The sequence below is a fragment of the Sus scrofa genome, chromosome 18, assembly GCF_054392235.1.
Source record: "Sus scrofa isolate SSC_HxYL_T2T_F1_AM1 chromosome 18, Sscrofa_HxYL_maternal_Yorkshire_Landrace_v2.0, whole genome shotgun sequence".
Taxonomy (NCBI): Eukaryota; Metazoa; Chordata; class Mammalia; order Artiodactyla; family Suidae; genus Sus; species Sus scrofa.
In genome coordinates this window covers 34,914,633-34,941,001 of record NC_139400.1, presented here as the reverse complement: position 1 = coordinate 34,941,001, position 26,369 = coordinate 34,914,633, and the positions used below count along the sequence as shown (strand labels likewise).

The window sequence follows — 26,369 nt, the reverse complement described above, 5'->3', positions numbered from 1 at the left end:
TTTTTTTTTTTTTTGTCTTTTTATGGCCGCACCTGCGGCATAAGAAGAATCCCAGGCTAGGGGTCATCGGAGCTGTAGCGGCCGGCCTGTCAGAGCCACAGCAACGTGGGATCAGCCACGCCTGAGACCTACACCACAGCTCACGGCAACACCAGATCCCTAACCCACTGAGGGAGGCCAGGGATCAAACCCACAACCTCATGGTTCCTAGTCATTTTCGTTGACCACTGAGCCACGACGGGAACTCCAGAAATAATTCTTACATTGCCATAGATTATCTAAGAAAATTCCTTAAAGAGGTTTCTAAAATGTCTTCATAATTGTAACCATTGTGAGGAAATTTGTAGTTTCCAAATTTTAACGTTTCAAAGACTAAAATAATGGTAATCTAAATTTAGGGATAATTATTTATTTCATAATAATTCAAATGTACTGCTTAAGAAGAGTAGTAAATGAATATCTACTGCTTTACCTTTGCAAAAGGAAGGCAATAGACTGACAACACTGGAAGCAGATGTGAAAGCAAAACCTCTACACAACTGCTGAATTAGCCTCTACATAGCATTTGCTGAGCCTGTAACCGCATCCACAACTGGAACAACCCTTGCAAAAGCATGTGCTGCCTGGGAAAAATCAGGCATTGAACTCTGCACAGACTTGGGACACTCACAAAATCAATGAGTATAGATCCGCACAGCTTATATTGAACCAAAGTCATCGCAAATGTGTATATTAAGAAACAATATATAACAAAGCTTAAAATGCTTACTATGACAGAGTACACCTAAATTATACAAAAGTCAGAAATACAAAAACTTGAGCCATTCATACGTCAAACTTTAAAGTAAGCAAAAGGTCTAAACAACACTCAAGATCCTGTCATGAAGACCCAATACCAAAGGCATGAATGTCACATTTACTTTCAATGACATCTGCTTATGTGCTTTTCTAGGGTATAATTAGAGGCAGTGAAGCCAACGTCACTTACAAAACAGAAAGGTTAATGGCAATATGTCCCAGGCTTGTGGTGCATACAAAAACAAGACGTGCAAACTGAGCCTTTGGATCCAGCACTGCCCACATCATCTCCAGTTTCCTCTGCTTCAAATTTTTATGCGTTTAACAACGAATTTAAAAACAATAGCTTTAAAGAATTCTAGTTAACATGTCAAAATAAAACACATGTATTGAAGGGTATGTCTCTGTTACATGAAAAACGCATAAATAGTGAATAATACCTCACTTCCCCATGTCAGGTAATACAACATTCCTTTCATGTGCAAAAACTCTATCTCAGCAAGGTCTGCTGAACTCAGCAGCCCTCCACCCAGTCCCCAAAGTCTTAGTCCAGATCCATCCATGGCTTCCGAAGACTATTGTATAACCACTAATCAGCCTTCCCAAAGCCTCCAGCCCTGACTGTTACCATTTCATCAAAGGCTGAAAATTCTCACTGGCTCTCTATAGTCCAAGGGGTAACATTAGACTCTCCTACAAAGACCTACCCGTTTGGACTACTACACGCGCTTTTCCCTGACACCACAGCCACACAGAATCTCTCAGTTTTGCCCAAACTCGCCCTGTTCTTTTCCTCCTTCGTGTCTTTGCACACACTCTTCATCTTGCTTCCCTTCTCCACTAGAAAATTCGTCCATATTTTCAACATCCAGCTGAAATAAAGATTCTCCTGCCAGGGGGTTCCTGTCATGGCGCAGCGGAAATGAATCCAACTAGGAAGCATGAGGTTGCGGGTTCGATCCCTGGTCTTGATCAGTGAGTTAAGGATCCGGCATTGCCGTGATCGCAGACACAGCTCGGGTCTGCCATTGCTGTGGCTGTGGCGCAGGCCAGCAGCTGTAGCCCCGATTAGACTCCTAGCCTGGGAACCTCCATATGCCACGGGTGCAGCCCTAAAAAGGACAAAGAAACAAAACAAAACAAAACAAAGATTCCTGCCAAACCTTCCGAAAGTTTCCAACAACTCTTTATTCTGGGTCCCCACGTTAATTTATTTACAATTTTTTTTGGGGGGGGGGGCGGGGCCTGTGCCTGCAGCATATGGAAGTTCCAGGGCCAGGAATTGAACCCAGGCTACAGCAGCAACCCAAACCGCTGCAGTGACAACACCCTATCCATAACCTGCTGTGCCACAAGAGAATTCCCAATTTATTCATAATTCTAATACACTGCATTTTGCTTTGCAGTCTCCCATTTCATCTTTGTATCTCAAGTTTCTATCACAGATGGGGTACTCGATGAGGGTTTAAGGAGGAAAAAGGAAAGAAAAAGGAATGGGAAGGGAAGAAGGGAGAAAGCAGAAGAGAAGCAATTTGATTCCTGAACAGGATAAAGGAGAACTATGGTCAGATTTTTAGAGTTCCTTTTATTATAAGGATGTTAAAGATCAGCTTTCCTGCTGTGACATAGTGGGTTAAGAATCCAACTACAACAGCTCTGGTCCCTGTGGAGGGGCAGATTCGATCCCCCAGAGTCCAGCAGCAGTGGGTTAAAGAATTCTGAATTGCTGCAGCTGTGGTGTAAGTCACAGCTGGAGCTCAGATTCAATACCTGGTCCGGGAACCTCCATATGCAGAGGATGCAGCCATTAAAAAAAAGAGATCATATTTTTAAAAGTGAAATGACTACTGAATACCTTGGAATTATAGATGGTGCATATTTATTTCTTACAGAAATAGTACCAGAATTAATTAAATATATTCTAATAGTAGGGTGGTAAAGTGAAACATGCATAGACTTGGAGTGTAAACTGTGTCTGAATGCTAATGAAAGCAACTTGCAGACGTGCATCTTGGGGCATCTTGCTTGCCCTCAGCTGTCAAATAAGTCTAACCATATACAGTTGCTGTCAAGTATTTTTTGAGAAAACAGGGTAAAACTCTGGGCAGATGCTGAATATGCAGCCAATGATATGATGGATCTTGATTTAGAAATCAAGGTGCTAGGCTATCAACAAAACTAAGTAGAAAATAATAAAGGTATTTAACTTAATAGTTTAATTTTAACTTAATAGGTGATGAGAGGCTGTATAATTATTAAGTTTACAACTACTTAACAGGAGTTCCTGTCATGGCTCAGTGGTTAAAAATCCGACTAGGAACCCTGAGGTTGCAGGTTCGATCCCTGACCCTGCTCAGTGGGTTAAGGATACAGCTATAGTGTAGGCCGCAGACAAGGCTCGGATCCAGCATTGCTGTGGCTGTGGTGTAGACCCGTGGCTACAACTCAGATTAGACCCCTAGCCTAGGGAACCTCCATATGCCATGGGTGCGGCCCTAGAAAAGACAAAAAGACAAAAAAAAAAAAAAAAAAAAGAAAAGAAAAAGGAGAGAGAAGAACAGAGTTTGTAGAAAATTACTATTTAAAGCCTATTTTCAGTTTTGTATTATTAATTTAATGACAGAAAACTGAGAATGGCTAATTTCTCCACAACCATTAAAAATGGACTTGCTTACCATTAAGAGGATCATGTCAAATCTGGTTCAATCACTGTAAATTTTAAAAAGCTTTTACAAAGCTTTAAAAATTCTTCCATAAGGATAATGTGAGAAAAAGAATATATATATATATATATATATATGCATATATATATATGTATATATATATATACATATATATAGTATGACTGGGTCACTTGGCTGTACAGTAGAAATTGACAGAACACTGTAAATCCACTATGATGGAAAAAATAAAAATCATAAAAAATAAATAAATAAAAGTGCTTCCATACAATCACTAGCTACGTGCAAATTCTCTGGAATAATAAAAGTTAAAAAAAGAAAGAAGAAAGAAGAAAGAAAAGATAACCCTCCCTTTTAAATACAAGATACAGTTCTTAAATATGTAAGGTGCACGCAATGTAATTTCTGACCAGGGCCTGACAAGCTGTGGTTTACTGTCAGTGGATCATATATTAGCATCACACTCTGACAAATGACGATCTCCTGATGGTGACATTCAGCTGCTGTCGATATTGTAAACATGTCTGTTCAATCTGTTTACATTCCCCTGAGCTGGCACCACTCTCCTAATGCTTATGCTAATAGCAAGGTAGAATTGCAATAACAAATGAATTTCATTTAGTCTACAGCTAAATGCCTTGGGAAGTACCCATCTAAAGTTCAAAACCAATTTCCATTTAGCTTCAATTTCTTTTTTCAAGAGAAAAGGAATGTCTGCTACTGAAATTACTTTGAAAGTCATGGCATATCCAAGTTTATCTTCCTAGTCATTTTGGCTTGTTTTCCCAATATAATTAGAATTTAATTACTTATAATCTCCTCCTATAAATACATAAATGCTTCTATTCTATGACAGTTTCACATTTATTAGAACAAATCTGATTAGAGTAAGGTTGCCAAATTCAGTAAATAAAAATACAAGATGCTCATTTAAATCTGAGTTTTAGACAAAAAAAATAATGTTTTAATAGATGTATATCCTAAATATTGCACAGGACATACTTACATGAAAGTATTATTTGCAGTCTATGTGAAATCCAAGTTTAATTGGATGTCCTATATTTTATTTAGGAAACTTAAAAATAGGGTGTTTTAACAATTTGCATCTATAATTCCACCAAAGAGTCAAATTCTTGACCATGATTCACCAGAAATGCTTTCCTACAGGCAGCCTCTTAGTCTGCAGAGTTGGTTTTTGGCATGGGTAGGGGCGGGGGTAGGAGGCAGGTCGGTTATAAAGATGTTTTGAATCTCTCTCACTTTTTATTGATCAGTCTGATGAATCGTGGCATTTTGATTTTTGCTTTACCAGTACCATGGCCCAGTTACCTGCTCTTTTTTTAGTAATCATTCAAGTGGCTCTCAGAGGCACTGGTTGTCTTTTTTTTTTAAAGGAAAAAAAAAAAGTTTCTTCTTCTTAATCTGGTTTACAGGTCCTAAAAGCAAAGCATGATTTTGAATACAGGGAAATGGACAAGTTAGACTGAAAGCATTGGGCTTATTTAAACATTTATATCCAAAATCAAGGAACCTCCTAATTTTAAAATTAGGATAAAAAGCTAAAGGACACAAGGAAGAAACCATGAGAGTTGCCTTGCCATTATTTGCCCAAGACCTAACATCATGTCATATCATGCATTAGTGTTCCCCTTTGATTATTTTATTTTAGTTATTTATTTTTAGGGCCACACCTGTGGCATATGGAAGTTCTCAGGCTAGGGGTCGAGTTGGAGCTGCAGCTGCAGGCCTACACCACAGCAACAGCAACATGGGATCCAAGCCATGTCTGTGACCCACACCACAGCTCTCGGCAACACTGGATCCTTAACCCACTGAGTGAGGCCAAGGAATCAAACCTGCATTCTCATGGATACTAGTCAGGTTTGTTACCGCTGAGCCACAATGGGAATTCCGTGTTCCCCTTTTAAGAAGGCATTACCCTTTGTTGTCTAAATCTACCTAACAGCCAGGCTCCTCCCTTGAAATCACCCTCTTCACTGCCTTCCAGATACTATCCTCCATCTAAAGTGCTGGCCACTTCTACTTGCACTATTCTAATTTCCTGTCTATTACTCAATTTCTTAAACAATTATTAAAGCCATAGGGAAGATGTTCATATTATGAAGTTGTTTGCAGTTTGATAGTTTGAGCTGGTTATAGAAAGGAAATGTATAATAAGAGAAATGTGCTGAACCCCAAAAGCTGAAACATATCTGTTAGAGACATCAGTAAAGGCCCAATGAGAATGAGCTTGGCAGTCAGAAACACTGAGGTCTGAACCAAAGCTTTGCCTATTAATGCTGAGTGACCTTGGACATATTACTGAACCTATCTGAGCCTAAGATAATTATGTAGCTTAGATGCCCGCTAACAGATTGGAAATGAAAGATGATAGGGAAAATGTTTTATACAATGTAAGATACTTAATCCTTAAGATGTACTATTAACAGCTAAACTCCGATAGGTAAGCACCATAAAAAGGCAGAAAATATACAGCAAACTAGTGAAGTTGTTGTAGTTACGTTGTTGGAACTAGACCACAATGATCTGAACACCATATGCTCCACTTACTGGCTATGCAAACAGGCAAGCAACTGAGCCAATCCATAATTGTCTATATTATGAGAAAAATAATAGTATCTATCTCACTAGAATTATGGAGAGGACAAAACTGATGAATGTAAAACTCTTTTTATAAAAATTTCATATAAACCTCTATAGCCCACAAGCCTTACAGTTTGTAAGCACCTGAGAAACGTCAACTACTTTATCATCATCATTTTGTCATTATTACAATTCCAGGAGGTAGTATTTCACATTGTAATGGGCTGATCGTATTGGAGCAAAAGCATTAAGAAGAACTTCCCAGCTAAGGGGATAATAGGAATAAGAGCAGAAAAGAAAAGAGCACGTTTGTTCAAGAGCCAGAAAATAGAGTTTGACCAGAGAATAATGAAGTAGGTAAAAATGGCAGATGAAGGTGTGCTTGCAGAAGAGCTTGGTCCAAGATTAAGGCGTCTCTAAACACTTCGTTAGCCAACCAGAAGTCTTTCAAGGTTTTGGAACAGAGGAGTAATTGATCATTGTTGCATTATATTATCCCAGCAGTGCTGGTTTGTGCCATATCAGAAGACAACAGAGGCGGGAAGTTTAGTTAGGGGCTCTGCACTGTTTCATCAAGTAGCTGGGAGAGCCTAAACCTGGGCATTCCAAATGACAACAGCAAAGAAGGGATGGGTTCCTGAGATTATAAAACTAGAACTTACAGGACTTGGCAACTGTTTAGAGGAAGAGTCCATGGAAAGGAAGCCAGAGAAGAAACGGCCTGAGAAGCAGGTCAGATGCAGATTGGTTATGAGTGACAGGTAATTGGGAATTAAGAACATTCTTCATTCATTCTTCTGGCAAAGGAAAAGCTGTGCTGGGTCTAGACAGAGTAACATCCAGAACTGTGCTAGGAGGAGAGAGGCAGCCGAATGGGAATGGGGAAGTCGCTGCCACAGACAGTCAATGGGAAGGAGCAACCGTGATGTAGACGGCAGCCAGGGACACACGGAAAAGCAACACACCCAAAGCTTCTTTGCAGAAAAGAGTCCATCCACCAGCAAAAGGCGGCGGATGGGATAAAGCAGTACCAGTCTAGGCCAGCCACCCTCCTGGAGGAGGCGGAGACCCCTTGGACTGAGCTGGGAGAGGCTCTTCTCCAACTACTCAGTAGCCAGAGTAAATCTTATTAGAGGTCTTATGACACCACTGGTCTGAAGGCCAAAGCTAAAAGGGCCTGTATTCTCAGTGAGTGTTTGAAGAATGAATGAATGAAGAAATGACCGACCCTTAGAACCTCAGTCCTCCATGTCGCCTTTGCATCACAGGGCTCTTTGCAGCATCACACGCTGGCCGCTTGTGCACAAGTCTCTCTGACTCATCCTGCCCCAAGGAGAGCCCACATTACCTAGTTATCTGTCAGCTTGTTTTATTAGCATTCAAGCAGCCTAACAGAACGCATAAATGGTTTTCAAAACACGTTCCTAAAAGTTTTTCAGATTCCCTGAAATCCACTATCCCACCCCATCCCATCCAGGAACCACCCAGAATCACAGAAGTTGAGGGGAGAAGGAAGAAGAGCAGCCATACTTAAACTGCTTATATAACTGGAACATCACTGTAAGACTGTGGTTGTAAAAAAGGATTCTGAAGGCTGTGTTTTGTTGTTTTGTTTTGTTGTTTGTTTGTTTTTAGGGCCACGCTTGCGGCATATGAAAGTTCCCAGGCTAGGGGTGAATTGGAGCTGCAGCCACCGGCCTCTGCCACAGCTCACAGCACCACCAGATCCTTAACCCACCAAGCGAGGCCAGGGATTGAACCCGCCTCCTCATGGAGTCTAGTCGGGTTTGTTACTGCTGAGACATAATGGAAACTCCCTTAAGGGTTTTTTAAGTTTAAATACTTTATCCATCCTTTAAACTCCAAGTTTTATATAGAATAAGGCCTCTTATTTATGTTTAAATGATCATCCAAATGTCTTCAATTGCAAACTAAGATTCCAAAGCCTTCCACCTCCTCTCCCCTGAAAGAACAACAACATATTATCAATAAAATATAGTCAACATCCTTGTTTTCCAAAGTGGAGAGAAGTGAGGCAATGGGCATGTACCCCTTCTCTGAGAGTGGGTTATTTTCTGCAGCATTTTCTGTTTTCCAACCGTGGACCTTACGTGTTCTCCTTCACTAAGCCAAGTAATACATTAACATAGGTTGTTCCTGTGAAAGGCGAAGCTTTTAGTTCAGCTTCACACTAAGATTCGCTTCTAATTGGCTTGGGACGGGAGCCAGTCGGGCCGGGTGTGCAGACACCGGCTCCTGAGAGGCAATGTGTGCTCACCTCTCCCCAGCTCTGCATTCAGTGATACACTGGTAGCCTGAAATCAACCTTGCGTGAGTATCTGCCACACGGAAATCTTCAAATGCTAAAAATCAGGGTTTTGGGAGTTTGTTTGTTTGTTTTTTCTGCTCAGATATCCAGTGTATCAGACACTGTTAAAATGATTAATTTTTTTAAGTTCCGTACAAGACATGAGTGCACAGCTACCACTGAGAATTACAGCAAAGAAAGGCATATACTCAATGAATTATTGTTTAGGAGTCTGACATGTCTGGATGATATGTTACCATCCTCAACTACTTGATGCCGTTTATGACATTTTATACATTCGATGAGCTTCAAAAATCTATATGTAAGCTGTATTTCCAACTGACTCAAAATTGTAATGTTAAAAGAGCATTTGCTTATTGGGAATTACAGTCCGATCACAGATGGTGGAAGCATAGAATCTGAGTGCTGAAGGGACTTTAAGAATGAACTTAGTCCAACATTTAAAAAAAAAAAACAAAAAAAAAAACAACTAAGATTATAGAAACTGAGGTTCCTCAACCTATGCAAAGGCAGCGGCAGGATTATGTCTGCCTGCTACCTCACCAACCTGAATTTCCACATGGATTTAAGTGGGTTTGTTTAAAACAAGAAAAGAGAGGGAGAAGCAGAGTTCTATTCTGACTTCTCAGTTCTAGACCCGAGGGGCCTGCTGGAGTGGTATTAAGGCCAGTGACACTAGAAAAACACTCCTACTTCAAAAGAAAATATCAACACGTAGCCCGCGTGAAATCATGAAAATAGCGTGCATATTTCTGCACCTCATCTTCTGAGGACAGCAAACACTTGTGCTGAAATCATCTCTCATGGAAAGAACGCTTCCCTTCTCACAGGATGTTGAACAATGACTGCAGATTAGGGGACCACTATCGCAGTTCCCTAAGCGTGGAATCTTGTGCAACAATGAAATGAGCAAACAATACACTACTGGCTGGTCTTTTAACCACAATAAAGAGAAGATATAAACACCGTACCCATGCGAGAAGCAACAGATTTCTTTTCACTGTTCCACAGTATCCTAACATCCCCACGATGATAAGGAAACAGCACACAGCAATCATGACCGGATGAACCACAGGAAAATAAGTCAAGATGACAGCCTCCTCTACCCTGAAAGAAGAACAATAATGTCATATTAGAATACAAGAGAATCAAAATGCACCCAAGACAAAGTACAAGACCCAAGGGATTTGTGTTAATAAACCTTGAAATCATCATGCCTCAAGGCTGGCGACTCTATTTTTATTTTCAAAATCACTGTGTCATCACCAATTTGCTTGCGTGTTTTAATTTTTTGTCTTGTTTGGTTTAGTTTTTTATACAAGTGGTAGCCTTCCTACTTTGGCTCATTTTAACTACAAGATAAGGGAGTTCCCCAGTGGCTAAGTGGATTAAGGATCTGGCATTGTCACTGCTGTCGTTCTGATTACAGCTGTGGCCCTGGTTCATTCCCTGGCCCAGGAACTTCCACATGCATGAATGCAGCCAAAATATAATAATAAAATAAAATAAAATAAAATAAAAGGACCCTCAGTAAAAAGAATCTATCTAATATTAGCTCTGAAGCCTTAACTTGAGGAAACCACATGAGACCCTTCACTATTTCCCAGCTGAGAAGATTCTCCCCTCCTTTTGCCTGGCCTAGGACCCCACGTGCAGCATGCACTTTCTCCCCAACAACTGCCCTTAAGGATGTGAAACACTGCTGTGCTTGAAACTGGTCAACAGTGCAAAGGAAAGCAGGGAGATGCTTTCTGCCAGCAAACTATGAAAAAATGATTCACTAGAGCTGTCCCCGTAAGAGTAATAATAAAAAATAATAACAAACGGCCATTACTAAATGTGCTCAGCTCCATCATGTCAACGACTCCACAGAATGCAGCCCAGTTAAGCCTTCTGAAAATTCAGAGGGGTATATCACGCATTCCCCAATCAGAGATGAAGACACTGAGGCTCCAAGAAGTTAGAAATTCGCCCTTTGTGATGTTAGGGGACCAATCCTTGAAATCTGAGACGCAAATGACATTTCAGGGGTTTGGTTTTCAATAGCTCAGGAATAGGAAGGCAAGAAGTTTTGTTTTGTTTTGTTTTTTTTCTTAAGGAAAAGGAGTTATGCTGTCTGTTATACACAAATACGACCCAGCTGACACACTGCCTGGAAGACAAGCGAGTGGTCTTCCCATAACGGGACATGTCCTCTGGGACCAGGGTCACACCTTAATAAGAATGCTAGAAAATGCAAGGGTTGCCAAGGGCAGGAAAAACTTCCCTATGAACCCAGAAGAGCACTCCCATCTAAACAGCCGGGGGGCAAAGCTACTTAGAAACTGGTGTCGGAGGCACCCCAATGAAAGCAGTCAGTCATTAATTATAAAGCCTACCTTGTTTCTGCAGTCAGAGTCAGAACGTTATTCAGGTAGTCCCTCATCCAAGCAGAAACTGCCAGCACACTGATGGACATTAACTGGGGAGGAAGAAAAGACAAATTGGGTACCCGGGATTTATGCAACATTCTCTGCAAGACGAATAATAAAAAATTACAGACCATCTTCAAAAAAGAATTATGCTTTTTCCTAATTTCTCCTAACCACCTGTCGAAATTTACTATTCCTATAAATATCTGCCATTCTGTTTTGTAATCATGTCAGAGCCACTAAATACCATGACGCTAAATAGAAAACAGAGAGAGAACGAAACAATTATTATGGTTCTTAGGAAATAGTTCAGAACTGGAATTGCACAAGATGAAGAGGTCCCAGAACAACTAAATTATCAAATGTACAAGATAAGCCTAAAACACAACATAAATGCAAAGAAGCAATTAAGGACTACTGATGTTTAAAAAAAAAAAAAAAAAAAAGTCACAGAAATTAACTTGACAGGACTTCCATTGGCTAAAGGTGAACAATTTGAGCATCAAAATAATCGTAATTATAATATTAACAATTGCAATGGTTTAAAACATCCAATATGCTAAAATCTGTGAACTCATCATAATATTTAAACAAAACTAACCAGCTTTCTAGGATGTTGGATATTCTTCTCATTATTCAGAGAACTGATAAGAACCCAATCTTTATACAATCTTTCCTACAGAAACTAGAGAAAGAACCAAGGACTTAAAGTTTTTATAGGAGACTATCTGCTAATATGTGCAGAAAGCCTGAGAGAATATCATTATTTAACAACTCTTTTTGAAATAATGGATCTCTCGGCAAAGATTCCCACTGGCGGCTGAAATGATCAGGTCAGTGGCTCTCAGTCCTGTCTGTACATCAGAATGACCTAGGACTCTAAAAACAATTGTGGAGCCCAGATCCACCCTGGACCAATGCTTGGAACTGGGGCCTGGGCATCAGAAATGTGTAGAGGCTCCCAGAGATGTTCTCTTAGGTGGTCTCAGATGAGAACTGTTGTATTAAATGAAAGGCTGATAGAGACTTTAGACTGGAAGATCAGGCTGACATAAAATACCAGAACCCCCCCCCCCCATCAATCTCAGCATCACAAAAAGAGACAACCAGAAACAAAGTCTCCCAATGCGATACAATCAGAACACAATCAGGTACTCAGAGATATCTTTGAGGTATTTTTACCAAAAATCAAACCCGAATCAAGCTTCCAGCTCTATCTGTCTATAGAAAATACAAGGAATAGGTAAGTTTAAACTTGTTAAATGCCACCATGGGGATACAATCAACAAACTCAAGCACAGAAGAAATTTTACAGAACAAATGGTCTGGCGTCTTCATTTTAAAAAGCTGGCAAGTGAAACAAAAAGAAGGAAAGAGAAACTGCTATAAATCAGAAGAGATTTAATAGATTGCCCAATGCTGTATATTGACCTGGTTTGGATTCTGATTTAAATGAACCAACCACAAAGAGACTTTTATGAGATGACTAGGGATATTTTAATATGACTGGATATTTGAAAATATTAAGAAATTATCACTTGTGTTATTGTTTACTATTGTATATATGACAATGGTATTAACCGGTCTTTTTTTTTTAAAGAATCTTTACATTTTAGAGATATAAGGTGAATGGTTTAATAAATAATCATGATATCTGGAGGTTAAGTGGGAAGTGGGGGCTATGTTGGTAATTTGGGATTGATTACACCGTAGTTTCTACTTTTGGTATATTTTAAATTGTCCGTAATTCAAAAAAAAATTTTTTTTTTAAACAGCAACTATCTAGAACATGTTCAAAACGAGTCTTCCTAGGACGGTTTTCTAAAAGATGAAGATTAACCCCTAAATTCTGAAGGTCTTGTTTGAAATTTTTGGAAATTTTTTCAAAATGTGCCTTTATTTATCATCTTAAGCACAATACAGTGAATTTCAGCTTAACTTGTTTGCAAATAATTTCTGGCATCTTAATGAACATTAATTACCATTATATGTGACAGGTTAGCTTTAAATGCTGAAATACAAGATAGAAATGAGTGGCCATAAAACATGTTTTCTGGATAAGGGCTCCCAGGTAAGCAGAACACCTGGGGCTCTGTGACCTCTTGCACAGTGAAGGATGCCCACCTGCCTGGAAGGTCAGCTAATGAATTCACTCATCCGTCATGCAGTTGCAAATACAGCATATCCCCCCTTATCAGAGAGAGATATCTTCCAAGGACCCCCGTGGAAACCTGAAACTATGGATAGTACCAAACCCTTTATAGGCTAATGTTTTCCTTAAAATAATGGGCGGGGAGCATTCGCAGCATGGATACCCTGGACAAAGGGAGGATTCAATCCTGGGCATGACACTGGGAGATCTCATTACTCTTCTCAGAACCACACACAATTGAAAACCTATGAACTGTCAATTTCTGGAATTTTCCATTTAATGTTTTTGGAGCAGGGTTGATGGCAGGTAACTGAAACTGCAAAAAGTGAAACCGAGGATAAGGGGAACTACTGTATTTTCTCAGTCTCTACCACCTGCCTTGTGCTATCTGTGCTGGAGTCACAGACCCCTCAAGGCACAGAAGAAGCAGGGTCTCAGCTTTCTAGAGCTTCTTGCAGGACCCATATATGTAAATGAGGTAATTACAGAGTGTAAAAAGTTTCATGAAGAGTGAAGGAACTTGTTCAAAGTCATGCAGATTCTAAATGGCAGAGGCGGATTCAAATCCAGGCCTTCATCTTTGAAGCTTCCAGCTTAGTCATAACTGCCTTCCACGTTTAGAAATGAGCATGAAAAGATCCACAGTGAGCAGATGAGCCTGCACAGCATGCAGGGGTCCTTTAAAAAATGGGGGCCGGGGAGGTCATGTGTAGGGGTCAGGCTCAGTCTGAATGTCTGAACTACAATCTCTGCTGGATGAGGGCTCCAGGATCAATGGCCTAGAACAGGTTAAGAACCCTGGGATCACAGTTCAGAGAAGAATTAGGTCAATTATGATATCCTCATTCCTGTTGGGAATGAAGAACAGATTGTAAACCTAATAAAAGTTACCCAGTGGATCAACCACGGTGTATTAACCATGCTTCTAGCTTCTGTAAACTTGATGTTTTAAGAGCTGTCCTACATGCTTATGCTGGACACACCTTGGCCTGGATACACCAGTAATATGCCTGAGTCACTTTATCTGGGCCACCACCTTCCACCTACTCGCCTCCTACCTGCCCTTGGGAGGAGTCCTTCTCCAGGGACACAGTTTTCATTTTCAAATACAAACCAACCAATCTGGAGCCCATGCTCCCAATCTCCCCTTTACTGAGCACTCTCATTCCAGGCTACTCGACACCTGCCCTAATCACTGCAAGGTCCAGATGCCAGACAACGAGGGATACAGTCTGCCAAAATTATTCAAACTAGCCAATCCTAAACCTACTTAACCTACCTAGCTGCTCCCAATAAAAGTACTTACCCAAACCCCTCTCCTCCTGCTCCACAATGGACCCCAATGCTTCCCCTCTTGGCCTGCCACGATGAGACCTTGGGATCTGTGAGTGTAACAGATTATCTTTTCAATGGCTGTTGTCGCCTCATCTTTGGCATAACCATACCTAAATAATCACAGAACCCATTCAAACACACAGGACCAGCAGGGGAACCATGGACCACTTGATTAAATTTGAGGCTATAAAGGTCTCCCTCCACTTGGCTATATGTGGGTCTTAAAATATCTTATATGTTCTAGGGGAACAGGAAAGCTATTAATGTGCTATTTTATTTTTTTATCTTAAATTCTTTGGCAGTTACACATAATTCTCTCCTTTCTTTATCATTCTTCAACATAACAATGGATCTTGGTTTCTCCATCCTTTAACCTCTTACAGGCCATTTAGTCAATTTTCAGTATCATCGCTCTAAGGTGTCAATACATTCTGGGAATCTTCATTTTGTAGAGTATATTATCCGTGGTTGTCATATACACACAGTTTTTCCATTCATAATACAAAAATGTCCATTTTTTAGAAAGGTATGTTCCAAAACGTTTCTAGTATGGTAAACTGGTTAAGAGCGGGGGCTCTGAAATCATTCTTTCATTCGGAAGATAGGTATTGATCAGCTTCTCCGTGTCATATACTCTGCGGTGTGCTGGAGACACACTAATTGGCAGTAACAGGCTCAACCTCAATTCTATGGTGAAATTTATTAAGTGAAATTTATTTAGTCAACTCACCAGAGGTATAAATGTTAGTCAACTCACCAGTAACTGCAAACTGTAATAAGTACTGGGAAAGAATAATACAAGTTGCTGAAGGTACTCCTTTGGGTGTGGCTGACCTATTCCATGGGGTCAAAAGGACTTCTCCAGAGAGCTGAGATCTGAAGGATAATTATCAAGTTCACTGGAGAAAGGGAGATGGAAAAAACATGCCAGTCAGAAAGAACAGCAAAGGTCCCAAGTGGAAGGCAGCTGGATACGTTCAAGGAAAGGAAATTGGCGTGGGGCAAGAATGGAAGGCCAGGCAGGGCCCAGATCACCCATTTTAGAGGTCCTTATAAGGCATATGGTCTTAACAACAACGACCATAAGAAGCCACTAAATCCAACAGCGTTGATTTGAATTTGATTTCCAGCTCTGCTCCTTCTCATCTATATGACTCTGGGTGTGTCATTGAATCTTCCCTAAGCTTCAGCTTCCTCACATAAAATGTTATAACAGCAAGTCCAACTTCATAGAAGATTCATAGGATGAAAAAAACAAGTAGGATTCTTGTACTTATTACCTATTGCTATCTCAAGTCACTTTTAACCTCAGGGCATTCTCTCAATCTTTCTCTGTTTAGGAGACAAGATGAACCCTAAATCAGTTTAGAAATGGAATCTTTGGATAACTGAAGGTCTAACAAAGGGATGGGAAAGGCAGCGCTGCGATTTAACCGTCTATTGAACTTCCATAGCCATTCTCAGTTTTGACATCTCTAAAACTGAACTCATCATCATTCCTCTCGACACCTGTGTGTCCCTCCCACTGTTTTTCCTACCTCAGTAAATGGTATAATCTACACTTCAATCACATCCACTGGCACCTTGGCAGGCAGCCTGAACCTCTCCCTCTTCCTCAGTCCTACATCTAATGACTTTCCAGTCCTACAGATTGTTCCTGCAACACGCCTGGTGAATTCCTCCCCCTTTCCTGCCACTTCTGGCTAGTTCAGCCCCTCAATCTCTTGCCAGGCAATTATAATCACCTTATAATAGAACGCTCCAGCTCACAGAGTCCACCTCAAATTCACCCTTCAGTTAGCTTTATAAAACACAGATCAAATTCTTCTGCCTACACAGCTCTAATAACTGCCCCTTGTGGCTCCTCCCAGCCGTCACTTCCACTTCCCCCAACGCTCTCCTAGAGGATGAAGTTTAAACTCTATAACAAGACACACAAGCCTTCATCAGTCACCCTTTGACCTAGCTCTTCAACTTGTTTCCGGCCAGCTCCTTCCCACACACATTCTGTCCTCAGATGACAAAAATCTTGATTGTGCTTCTCTGATGTGCATCAGTGCAGACCTCCCAAAGCCACTGTGTCTTTGCCCAGCAATCCCTCGGCATGGAACGCTATCCTGCCCACCCTTCCACCCTCACGAGCAGAGCAACGTTAGCCTTAAAGACAGTCAAACTTCAGCTAGAGCATAAAACTTTTCTCCCAAATCCCTCCTTACCCACAGTCCCCACTCTTATCTAGACGTCGTGGGGCAGTTATCTATCGTTTTCTATTTTTACCCACCCATCTCTCTCCACTAGAGGACACAGACCACTGCCTACAGCCCATCTCACAGTAGAGGGCCAGGCCCAGGAGTGAAATCTGACACATTCTACATGAATGAATGAGAAAATAATTAAAGGAAGATGATTTCCACTTGCCAGACAAGCTAACTATTAGAGAACTTTAGCAAACTTAGGAGATGCTTCAAGAAGAACGGAGCTTTCTATCACTGGAAGTTTTCCAGTAGAGAAATGCTTGCTGAATTACATGATCAAAGATTTATATATCAGGTCAGAAGCTGGCTTAAGTGTTCTCAAAAGCCCTTTAAACTACAAATGTCACATTCTACTTGGCCCTACTGGTTTTTCTTTTTTTTTTCACTGTAGCTACCCAAGCATCGTAGCTGTGCACAGAACATCCGTTGAAATAAATAATATCAACACAAAGCTTTATCTCATAGTAAACAGGCAATTCTGAAAATAAACTGCTTTTTATTATGACATTTTTCCAGCCGCATTAAATGTCTGAAACAGTTCCATTCTCCAAAGAGTGATTTTACTCACTGAGATTGAGAAAATTATAAGCGTAACAACAAATACAGTGCATGTTATGGCAAGAACTAAGTTCAAATGAGACAAGGTCACCTCAATAACTAATCCTGATGTTAGTAAATCTAGAAGGACAAATTATGCAAACAATTCAGGACTCCTTACTACTTTTCCAAATTAAAATAAAATAATTTTTCAACTGTCATTCATGATGATTAAATTATTAGGCACATTGCAGTTATCATGGTTTATAGTTCCTTATATCTTCTCTAATATTGCAAAATATTATTTGTTGTTCAAGGAAATATTTAGAAAATAGTACAAATATTATTTTAGAGAAATACATGCAATATACTACTTGGCAGAACATCTGCCACATTCTGTCTAGCAAATCATTTAGAAAATGCTACCTCTTTTCTTTTTTTATGCTGTTTAGGGCCACACCCAAGGCACATGGAGGTTCCCAGGCTAGGGGTTGAATCAAATCAGAGCTACAGCTGCCGGCCTATGCCGCAGCCACAGCAACTCGGGATCTGAGCCGAGTCTGCAACCTATACCACAGCTCACGGCAGCGCCGGATCCTTAACCCACTGAACAAGGCCAGGAATCGGACTTGCGTCCTCGTGGATCCTTGCCAGGTTCATTAACCGCTGAGCCACAAAGGGAACTCCATAAATCAATTTTTGATTATTTGGAGGCTGGGAGCCCAATGCAAGTACCTTCCCAGGAACATGACTGTTTCACATTCCCATGCCTGCTCCCCCTCTGCCTCCGAATCAGTTCATGCCTTAACCAGAGTCCCTTGGGGCGGGGGGTGGCAGGCAGGAAAAAGAGCACACATAAAACCATTCGCAAACGCTCTGAAAGAACAGGCGCTGTAAATGATGGCTGAAATGAGTTCCGGAGATTACCTGTGGGTATCATTTAAGCATGAACATCTACTAATTAGGGCTGAATAAATCAATAGCACCCCGGAGCTGTGCTGACTAATAGGATTCATAGATCACATTGCTCTGCAGACAGGGTGACCATACATCCTGCTCGGGCCAGGATGGCTCCTCTTTAAGCCTCTGTTGTCCTCGTATTATTATGATGATGATTATTATGATGATGGCCATGCTGGCAGCATGTGGAAGTTCCCAGGCCAGGGATCCAGCTCGTGCCACGGCAGAAACCTAAGCTGCTGCAGTGACAACACCGGATTCTTACCCCACTGCGGCACAAGAGAACTCCCTTGCATCATTATTAATAAAGACAAGCCCTTTAACTTCACTCTCGAAATTGTCCTGATTTCCGCAATAAATGATCTGGTCCCTGCACAGGCACAGCAGGCCAGAGAAGGGTGAAAAGTCTCCCTATCCTCTGTGGTTTTAGCACAGACCAAAGGCCCAGCTGGTGACTGGCTCCAGTGGGGACAGATGGGCGGGGGACTTTCTACTCCAGTCTGCTGCAGGACTGTGCCCCCAAGAAGCTTCCACACTGCCTCAAAACACTTCCTTAAGAAGCATGCAGTGGCCTGTCTTTGCTCAGCGGAGCACACTGCATAAAAAAAGTGTACGAGCTTTGCCCCTGAGACTAAAGTTTATTTAAAGTTTATTTTCAAAAAGAACTAACATTTGTCGGAGGGCTCTCCCCTATTCCTTAGGAAGAGTTAAAATAAACTGAAATGTCTTTCATAGTAGAGGCGAGGGGGGGGGGGCATCAATTGAAAGAGTAGGATTTTAGTATGACTCTATAAATGTTGTGTGAATGCAAACGCTCGCTTGCCAAGAATCTCTTTGGGGTCTGCATGGGTCAAACACCTTAAGGTTCACTACAGAAGGCTGGAAAAAAAGAAACAGAACATTGAGCCTTCTGTTTTTTTGTTTTGTTTTGCTTTGTTTTTCGTCTAGCCTGCATCTATCCCCAAAGCCTGAACCAGATTTCCTGTCTACTTTTTAGGCTTTCTTTTATAAGTTTCTTATTTAATCGAGGGTAGTTCCTCTCTATGGCTACTAGTTTTGATAATGGTAAGTAGAAAAATAATGGCTCTTATCCGCAGGTGAGAAATGAGAATTTAAAACCACAGATGGGATATTATACTACTTTTAGAATAGAACAGACAAACATATTTGATGACCGCTTAGTGTTCACCAATTTCAGGTATTTCCAGAAAGAACCACATGTATTCACTTTGCCAACAGCAGAAAAGTACCGTCTGAGAACGGCAAACATTCATAAACATTCAAACACATCATAAAGCCACAGAAGCTGTCTTCGAAACGGAGGAAAGCTTTCATTTATGAAATAACCATGGCATTTAAAAAGTAAAAGTGTGATACACTTGAAGTAAAAATAACCCATTTCCTTGCTCCACCATGGTCAGAAGGTGAATCACACGGTCTCCAGAGAGTTCTCGGGGCAGGTTACTCACGTGCGCTGTGTCTCATGTGCCCTTTTCCATTACAAACCCACAAAACTCATGACAGACCTCCAAGGTCCAGCATCTGTCTGCCAACCTGATCATGCTTCTTGACAAGTGAAAGAGCCACTCAACAGATGGCAAGTCAAGGTGACCAGATCCATAGCAATGAAAAGAATGCAGTGCATTTGTGACCTTGAATTGAATTTTCCTCCTAGACTGGTCTAGGCCTCCCACTTAACAAAATTAAATTGCAAGACAGACCTTTTTACTAAAAAAAAACAAAAAAAAACAAAAAAAACAAAAAAAACAAAAAAAAACTCACTGCTTGATAGCTTGATATTCAATTCCCAGAACAGAAAAACAAAATTGTATAGGTTCTCGGTGTTTTTCCAAATAAAATTTATTTCTTCTTTCCTTAAACTCCTTGTTGTGTGGAGAAGGGGAGAGGGTTATCAATTTAGTAGAAATACACAGGAAAACACAGGAAAATTTTTTTACAGTCACATGTGCAACATATGGAAATTCCCAGGTTAGGGGTCAAATCAGAGCTGCAGCTGAAGCCTATGCAACGGTGGATCCTTAGCCCACTGAGTGATGCCAGGGATCGAATCTGCATCCTTACAGGTACTACATGGGGTCCTTAACCCACTGAGTCACAACAAGAACTCTGGAAAAAGTCGATTTTAAATGCTAGGTGAAGACTACAAGGACACAGCTTTTCATCCCACAAGTAATGAGGGCACGGGTTCAATCCCACAAAACCAGAGACCAGAACAACTGCCTCTCCTTACTCAGGATGAACACAGGTTCATGTCACACTGGTTGGTCCTGCTTCTAATTCCAAAGAGAACTACAAGCAAGGACAGACACTTTCCTCCTTCAAGTGCAGCGCTTAGACCAGCAGCCTCGGCATCACAGAAGGGCTTCTTAGAAATGCAGACCCCCAGGCCCAACCCCAGACGTACAGGATCAGAATCTCCTTTTTAAGATGCCCAGGTGATTCTTGTGCACATGGAGGTTTGAGAAGCCCTGCTCTAGAGGACTGGGGATGAGCAGGTGGACAGCTAATCCCTTTCTACTGAAGATGTTTACTGCTCCGCCAGAAATAAATTCACCACTGTTTCTAACAGTACAACTTCTACTGCACTTAGAGGGGGAAAAGAGGGGACGTCGATTCTCTGTTCTGCTACTTCCTAGCAAGTCACTGAACTTCCCTAAGTTACTTCTTTTTACCAAGCTCCCAACCCCCATTTTCCGGGGCTGTTATGAGAATCAGATGATAGAGCAGAGTAAGGATGCCCAGGAATGTGTGAGACACAAGGCAGAAAACTGCTTCTGACTCAGTAAGGAAATAGAGGATCTGAAAACATTGCTTCAGCCCTGAAAGAATAATGCCAACGCCCCCAAAGTTAGCATGTGCATGTCATACGATTCCAAGAAAACTCTCCGCAGATATTTTTTAATTGTATAAAATTGTACAAAAGTCCATATGGAAAAAGAAACTTGAACCAAGACAAGAAAGGCAGGTGCCTTAAAAGAACAGAAGAATAAAAAAGAATGTATAAATTTCTAAAGAGAAATTCTATTGAAAACAACATATAAAAATCTGTTTCTATAAAGCTATTTGTTTATAACGCTCATTGCTAGTGAGGGAGGTAACAAAAAAATAACAGTGAAATAACACTTTGCATCTTTCAAATTGGTAAAATTTTAAAAGCGTCATAGCATCAGTGAGATAGCAGCAAATATTTGTGTACATATAATGGAATGTATTGGTGCTTTGATTTCCAGGGCATAGATTCCCAGGACAGGGTTGCTGGGTTGAAGGAATGCAGAGCTGGTAGCAGTAGTAGCAGTATTAATCATATCAATAACGATTACCACTAATACTACTATAAGAATTCCTTTGACTCAACAATCCATCTTCTGGTAATCTACTTACTATAGTAGATTATCATTGAGTATCATTACTGTAGTAATAGTAATGGTTGCGGGTGCTACAGCTACTATTGCTACTACTGTCACTCCATAGATAATAGCACTTACTAAATGCCACTGTTTAAGCACTTCACATATATTAACTCTAATCCCCCTAACAACTCTAAAAAAATAGGAACTCCCATTCCTATTTTGCTGACTAAAAAACTAAGACACTAAATGAGCCTGGCAAACATAGTTAGAACTATATAAACATTAGCTATTTTTGTCATCATTATATATCCTCTAACATAGCAATCCTACTCCTGCAACTCTAACCCAAAAGAGAAAAACAATCTAACAAAAAAATATCATGAGTGTATATATGTGTTACATGAACGAGTCTATGTGGACAGGTATGAGTAAATACACCTTTGTATGACATAGAGAAAAATACAGAGGGATAAACACTAGGCAGTTAACACAGATCATTTTGTTGGTGGGAGATGATATTTGGAGAAGAGGACAACTGGAGAAACAGAGGAGCAATTTCAATAAATCAGAAGATGCGGAAAGTGAGAATGCTGAAGTAGGGGATAACAACAAAGAAATCATATTTTATATCCTTTGGATACACAAAGAGCCCTGGAGGAGTTTAAGGAATGGGTGTTTTGAAGAAAATTTCATTACTCACAGGAGAAATATTTTTGTTAAATGATTTAGACTCCCCTCCCCTTCCCCCTGCAAACACACACATATAATACAAATTATTGAGAAAATTTCCAAAGCAGTCTTCGGCGAACAACAAAAAAAAAAAAAGTCCTGGCAATTCCAGGATTCAAACACAGTGATTGTCCAGGTAAAGGCACTGTCAGGAGGCAAGAAGCTGAGTTCTGCTCCTGGCACCATCGCCACTGGGCTATGTGACCTTCGGCAAGTCACTGACATACACTAAGTTTTCTCATCCCCAAAGTAAAAAAGTTCAACCAGATCATGTGTAAATCTCCTTTTAGTTATAAATATGTGATGATTCTATCATTAAAAAGCATATAGTAGAAAGGAGAAAAGCTAGTAAATAGGAGTGACATTTATTACACATTTTAAAGAAACAAAGTTGGAAACTTTAATACTTTATAGCTAAGCAGGTAATTTAATGGGCCCAGTTAAAAATGTACCTTTAGAATTAAAAACTGCAATAAGATCAATTAGGGATTTTACATTTCTAAGTGCTGAATATAACAACTTAATGCTTTCATTTTCACGTTGAAAAAATATATATTGTTTAGATATCTTTCAGATTACTGGCTGAAGTAAGGCTTAATTGGACACCTTAAAATGGAGCCATTCATAAGGAGTTCAACCAAAATGTCATCCTCTAGAGACCACATGTCATAAACCTATAAAAAAAAAAGCTGGTCGATGCCAGCCAGTCAACCAAATAAATAAATCATGCACTGAAAAAATTCTAACAGAATTATTTTGAATATAAATTATTAATAGAACACAAAATTGGTAAAACAAAAATTTATCTGCTTAAGCATGACAGCTTCCTCAAGCAACATTCAAAGTTTTAATTTTTATGGTGTCCTCATAAGTTTTATAAATAACAACGTGATTATTAATAACACTTAATGAACATACATGCCTGAGTGCAAAGCATAAAAAGTCACTAGCTCATAGGGCATAAAGATTTCCATGAGCTTGTTAAATTTTATGTATTTTATTTCCTTAAATGGTTATGGGATTTTCCAAAAGCATACACAAAATTCCTTAAAACTTCGCCAACTTAGAAATAGTTACATAAAACCACCTTTTCAGACTGTATAGAATATCCCAGAAAAATCTACTTAGTCTTTTGATAGGATATCTGGTTATGAATTCCTCCAAAAAAATAGTAAGGCTCCTTGCCCCAACCAAATTTTATAGGATGACGTCAGGAAACAATTTATGGCTTGCACAGTTATCTGAAATTCCTGAAAACAAGTAGTTCCCTAAGTAGTATGTCAAATTTTTCTTATCTACAAGCACAAGCACGTGCATTTATTTATATCCCTAGATTAACTTCAAGTCTAATTTTACTGCCACTAGTATCCAGGGGTGGATTTCTTTTTTCTAATTACGAATGGAACTTGAGCTAGATCAAAGGCATTTAAAGGTCAAAATTTACTTCTCTGAAAAATAGAGGGTGTGAGCCCATGTAATTAATTAATGCTTAGCCATGCCCTTTGGCGCATTATGTGGTGGCTGTAGGAAACCGAGTCCAGCCGTCTCCACCTGTTGGTGCACTGGACTCTCTGACTTACCCAAAAGAGCAGATTGAGTGCGTAGAGCAGGCACCTCAAGCATTTCACCGAATCTTCTCTGGCCATTGTGAGCCCAGGGAGGGAGAAGCCCCATCCTTTCACCACATCCTACCCCCGCGGGCCAAACAGCTACGATCTGCAGAGGGCGGGAGAGAACCGGGGACTTAGCACCGCGCTCCCCACCCCCAGCCCATCCTTCCTCCGCCAGCCAGGGTCTGGTCTGAAGCCTAGTTCATCCGAGATATCCCTTCATCGAAAATCATTTGTTAAAGTTATCATAGTAACCTAAACTCTCCAAAGTTCCAAACCGGCTTCAGATAACACCTGCTGGGAAAAGAAAAGGCTGTCTCCCTGGATGAATGAAGGCGCGCAGTACACTCCGGTTCTCAGGGGACGCGCGGCGGTGTCCTCTGAATTCTGATGAGACGCTCTTTAAAACCTCCCTCAGTCCACGCCCCTCCTCGGGGACAGCTCTGCTCAGAACTGTCCCGAAGTTCTGAAACCACACTACCCCCCAGAGGTGTCACAGAAGCCGCCGGCGACACCAAGGGTGAGAGTGTCCCTCTCATGAGGACAGTTCCCTGGCCCCCCAACTTCGTACCCCCCCCTTCCCTATCCCACAGCTAGAGTTTGAACGCGGGGCACTGGAGCGGGCGCAGCGCTGAGCTGGGATTCCGCCCGACGACTAGGGTTTCTCAGGGAGAACGTGAGAAATGATGTTTCGGCCCCGGAATGATGGATTAGCCGGGGGCGGGGGGGGGCGGGGAGGGGCGCAGGGGAATTAGGGCCGGTGCAGCTGTGCAGACGCCGGGTTAGTCATTCACGTCCCCCTCCCCCGGCCCCGGCCCGGGCCGCGACCCCGCGCTCCCAGCCGCCGGAGGAGCACAAAGCCGAGCGCGGTCAGCGGCCCCGCCACCCGGACGCGCGCCCCCGGCAGGGCGCGGAGGGAAGCGCTGGCGGCGCGGAGCCCCACAGCCACAGCCTCTAAGTAGTTTAGCACACAGCGCCGGGGGCAGCCACGGCGGGCTGGCGGGACAGCGGGCAGGAAAGACGAGAGACGCGCGGTTACTCACCGTCGGCGCTGGGCTCCGCGCCCCGATCCCGCCGGGGGACAGTCGGGGACGCACGGCGGGGGCTCATCGGGGCAGGGACGCTCCTCCCGGAGAGCCGCAGGGCTGCATTGGCTCAAACTGGAGACGCTTCCTTCTCTTCCTCTCCCCCCACCGCCGCCGTCGCCGCCTCCTGGGAAAAAAGAAAAAAAAAAAAGAAAAAAAAAGTCCTGGGCAGCAGTTGCTGGAAAGTCTCTGCTAAGCCACCTCCCAGCGCCGCTGTCCCTCCCAAGTCCTCGCCAAGTCCGGACGAGGCAGCGGCGGCAGCCAAGGCCAGCTGCACATACTCTCAGCGCATGCTCGGGCCGCTGGCTGCCGGGGCTGGATCCGAGTGGGTGTTTCTCGTCCCTTCACGCGGCGGGAGCCCCCGAAGGGACGCCTCACCTCCACAGCGACCAGACAGAGATAAAGCCTGGGGACTTTGGAAGAGTCCACGCAGCAAACCCCTTTAAAATGGTGGTGTCAGCGGAGGGGAGGCTGGGTTATAACCGTAGGGAAACAGGCTTTTATTATATGAAAATATTTGTGTTTGCGAAGGGGGGTGAAGGAGTGGCCCAACCCAATTCCTGCAATGAGAAACCAGTTTTCACAACCTTTCTAGAGCCACCTCCTGTGATTTGTCACTAACGTGGTGCCCTATGATCCTTCTTATTGCTTTGTGGCCCTCCCTGATTTTAAAAAAAACAGTTCTTTCCCGCTTCCATGGTGCACTTACAGTATTTACTTACACCCCAGAGTAGACGTGTCGGGATCTGACACTCAGATTAGGAAGAACACGATTAACTCTTTCACAAGTGATCCAAAGTTTCCAAAATTTTCTCCAAAGATTGTGGGGATTTTAACTGGGTGATTTATCTTAAAATGTGCATATAGTAATGGGGTTTGAATTTTTTTTTTAACTAGAAATTCAGGAAGTATTCATAGTAGGAGACTATCCTTCCAAAAGGAACTTCCCTTTTGAAAGTAAGAAGTTTCACATTTAAGGGAGTTCACATTGTGGCTCATTGGAAATGAATGTGACTAGTAACCATGAGGACACAGGTTCAATCCCTGACCTCGCTCAGTGAGTTAAGGATCTGGCATTGCTGTGAGCTGTGGTGTAGGTGACCCCTAGCCTGGGAACTGCCATATGCCGAGGGTGCCATCCTAAAAAGACAAAAAAAAAAAGTTTCACACTTAAAATATGATCAAATTTTGATGTTGTATGCCTCATGATAGTCCACATTCTATTCTTACTTCTGTGTGCATTATGTGGAAAATACAGCTTCACTAACAAATATGAAGTACCTACAGTATAATCAACGTCTTTGAGAAAAGCTAGTAACAGGAGTCCTCCTTAATTTTCCTTACAGGGGAAAAAAGTAAAATGAAGTTGTGTCTAGCATCAGTTGCTGCATGACCAGGGTGACTAAGAGACACACATTTCCATTTCGATAGAAGTGATATTAAGACCAAAAGAGAACATGAGTGTCCTGGCTTAAGGGAGGAAAAGTCTGGTGAGCAAGTTACTAAGCTGTG

General features: G+C 41.6%; 1 protein-coding gene across 6 annotated transcripts in view; it reads right to left on the bottom strand.

Moving 5' to 3' along the window:
* The window catches only part of TSPAN12 (tetraspanin 12), a 66,228-nt gene extending 40,923 nt beyond the window's left edge, over positions 1-25,305 (bottom strand). For 2 of the 6 annotated variants that reach the window (XM_085004766.1, XM_085004765.1), the window contains exons 1-4: positions 24,816-25,087; positions 23,743-23,878; positions 10,791-10,873; positions 9,384-9,519 (exon numbers count right to left, since the gene is read on the bottom strand). In XM_085004766.1, the coding sequence (XP_084860892.1) occupies positions 9,384-9,519; positions 10,791-10,873; positions 23,743-23,808 (285 nt within the window). In that variant the 5' untranslated portion in view covers positions 23,809-23,878; positions 24,816-25,087. 6 annotated transcript variants of the gene reach the window in all.
* Positions 25,306-26,369: the final 1,064 nt, after the last annotated feature.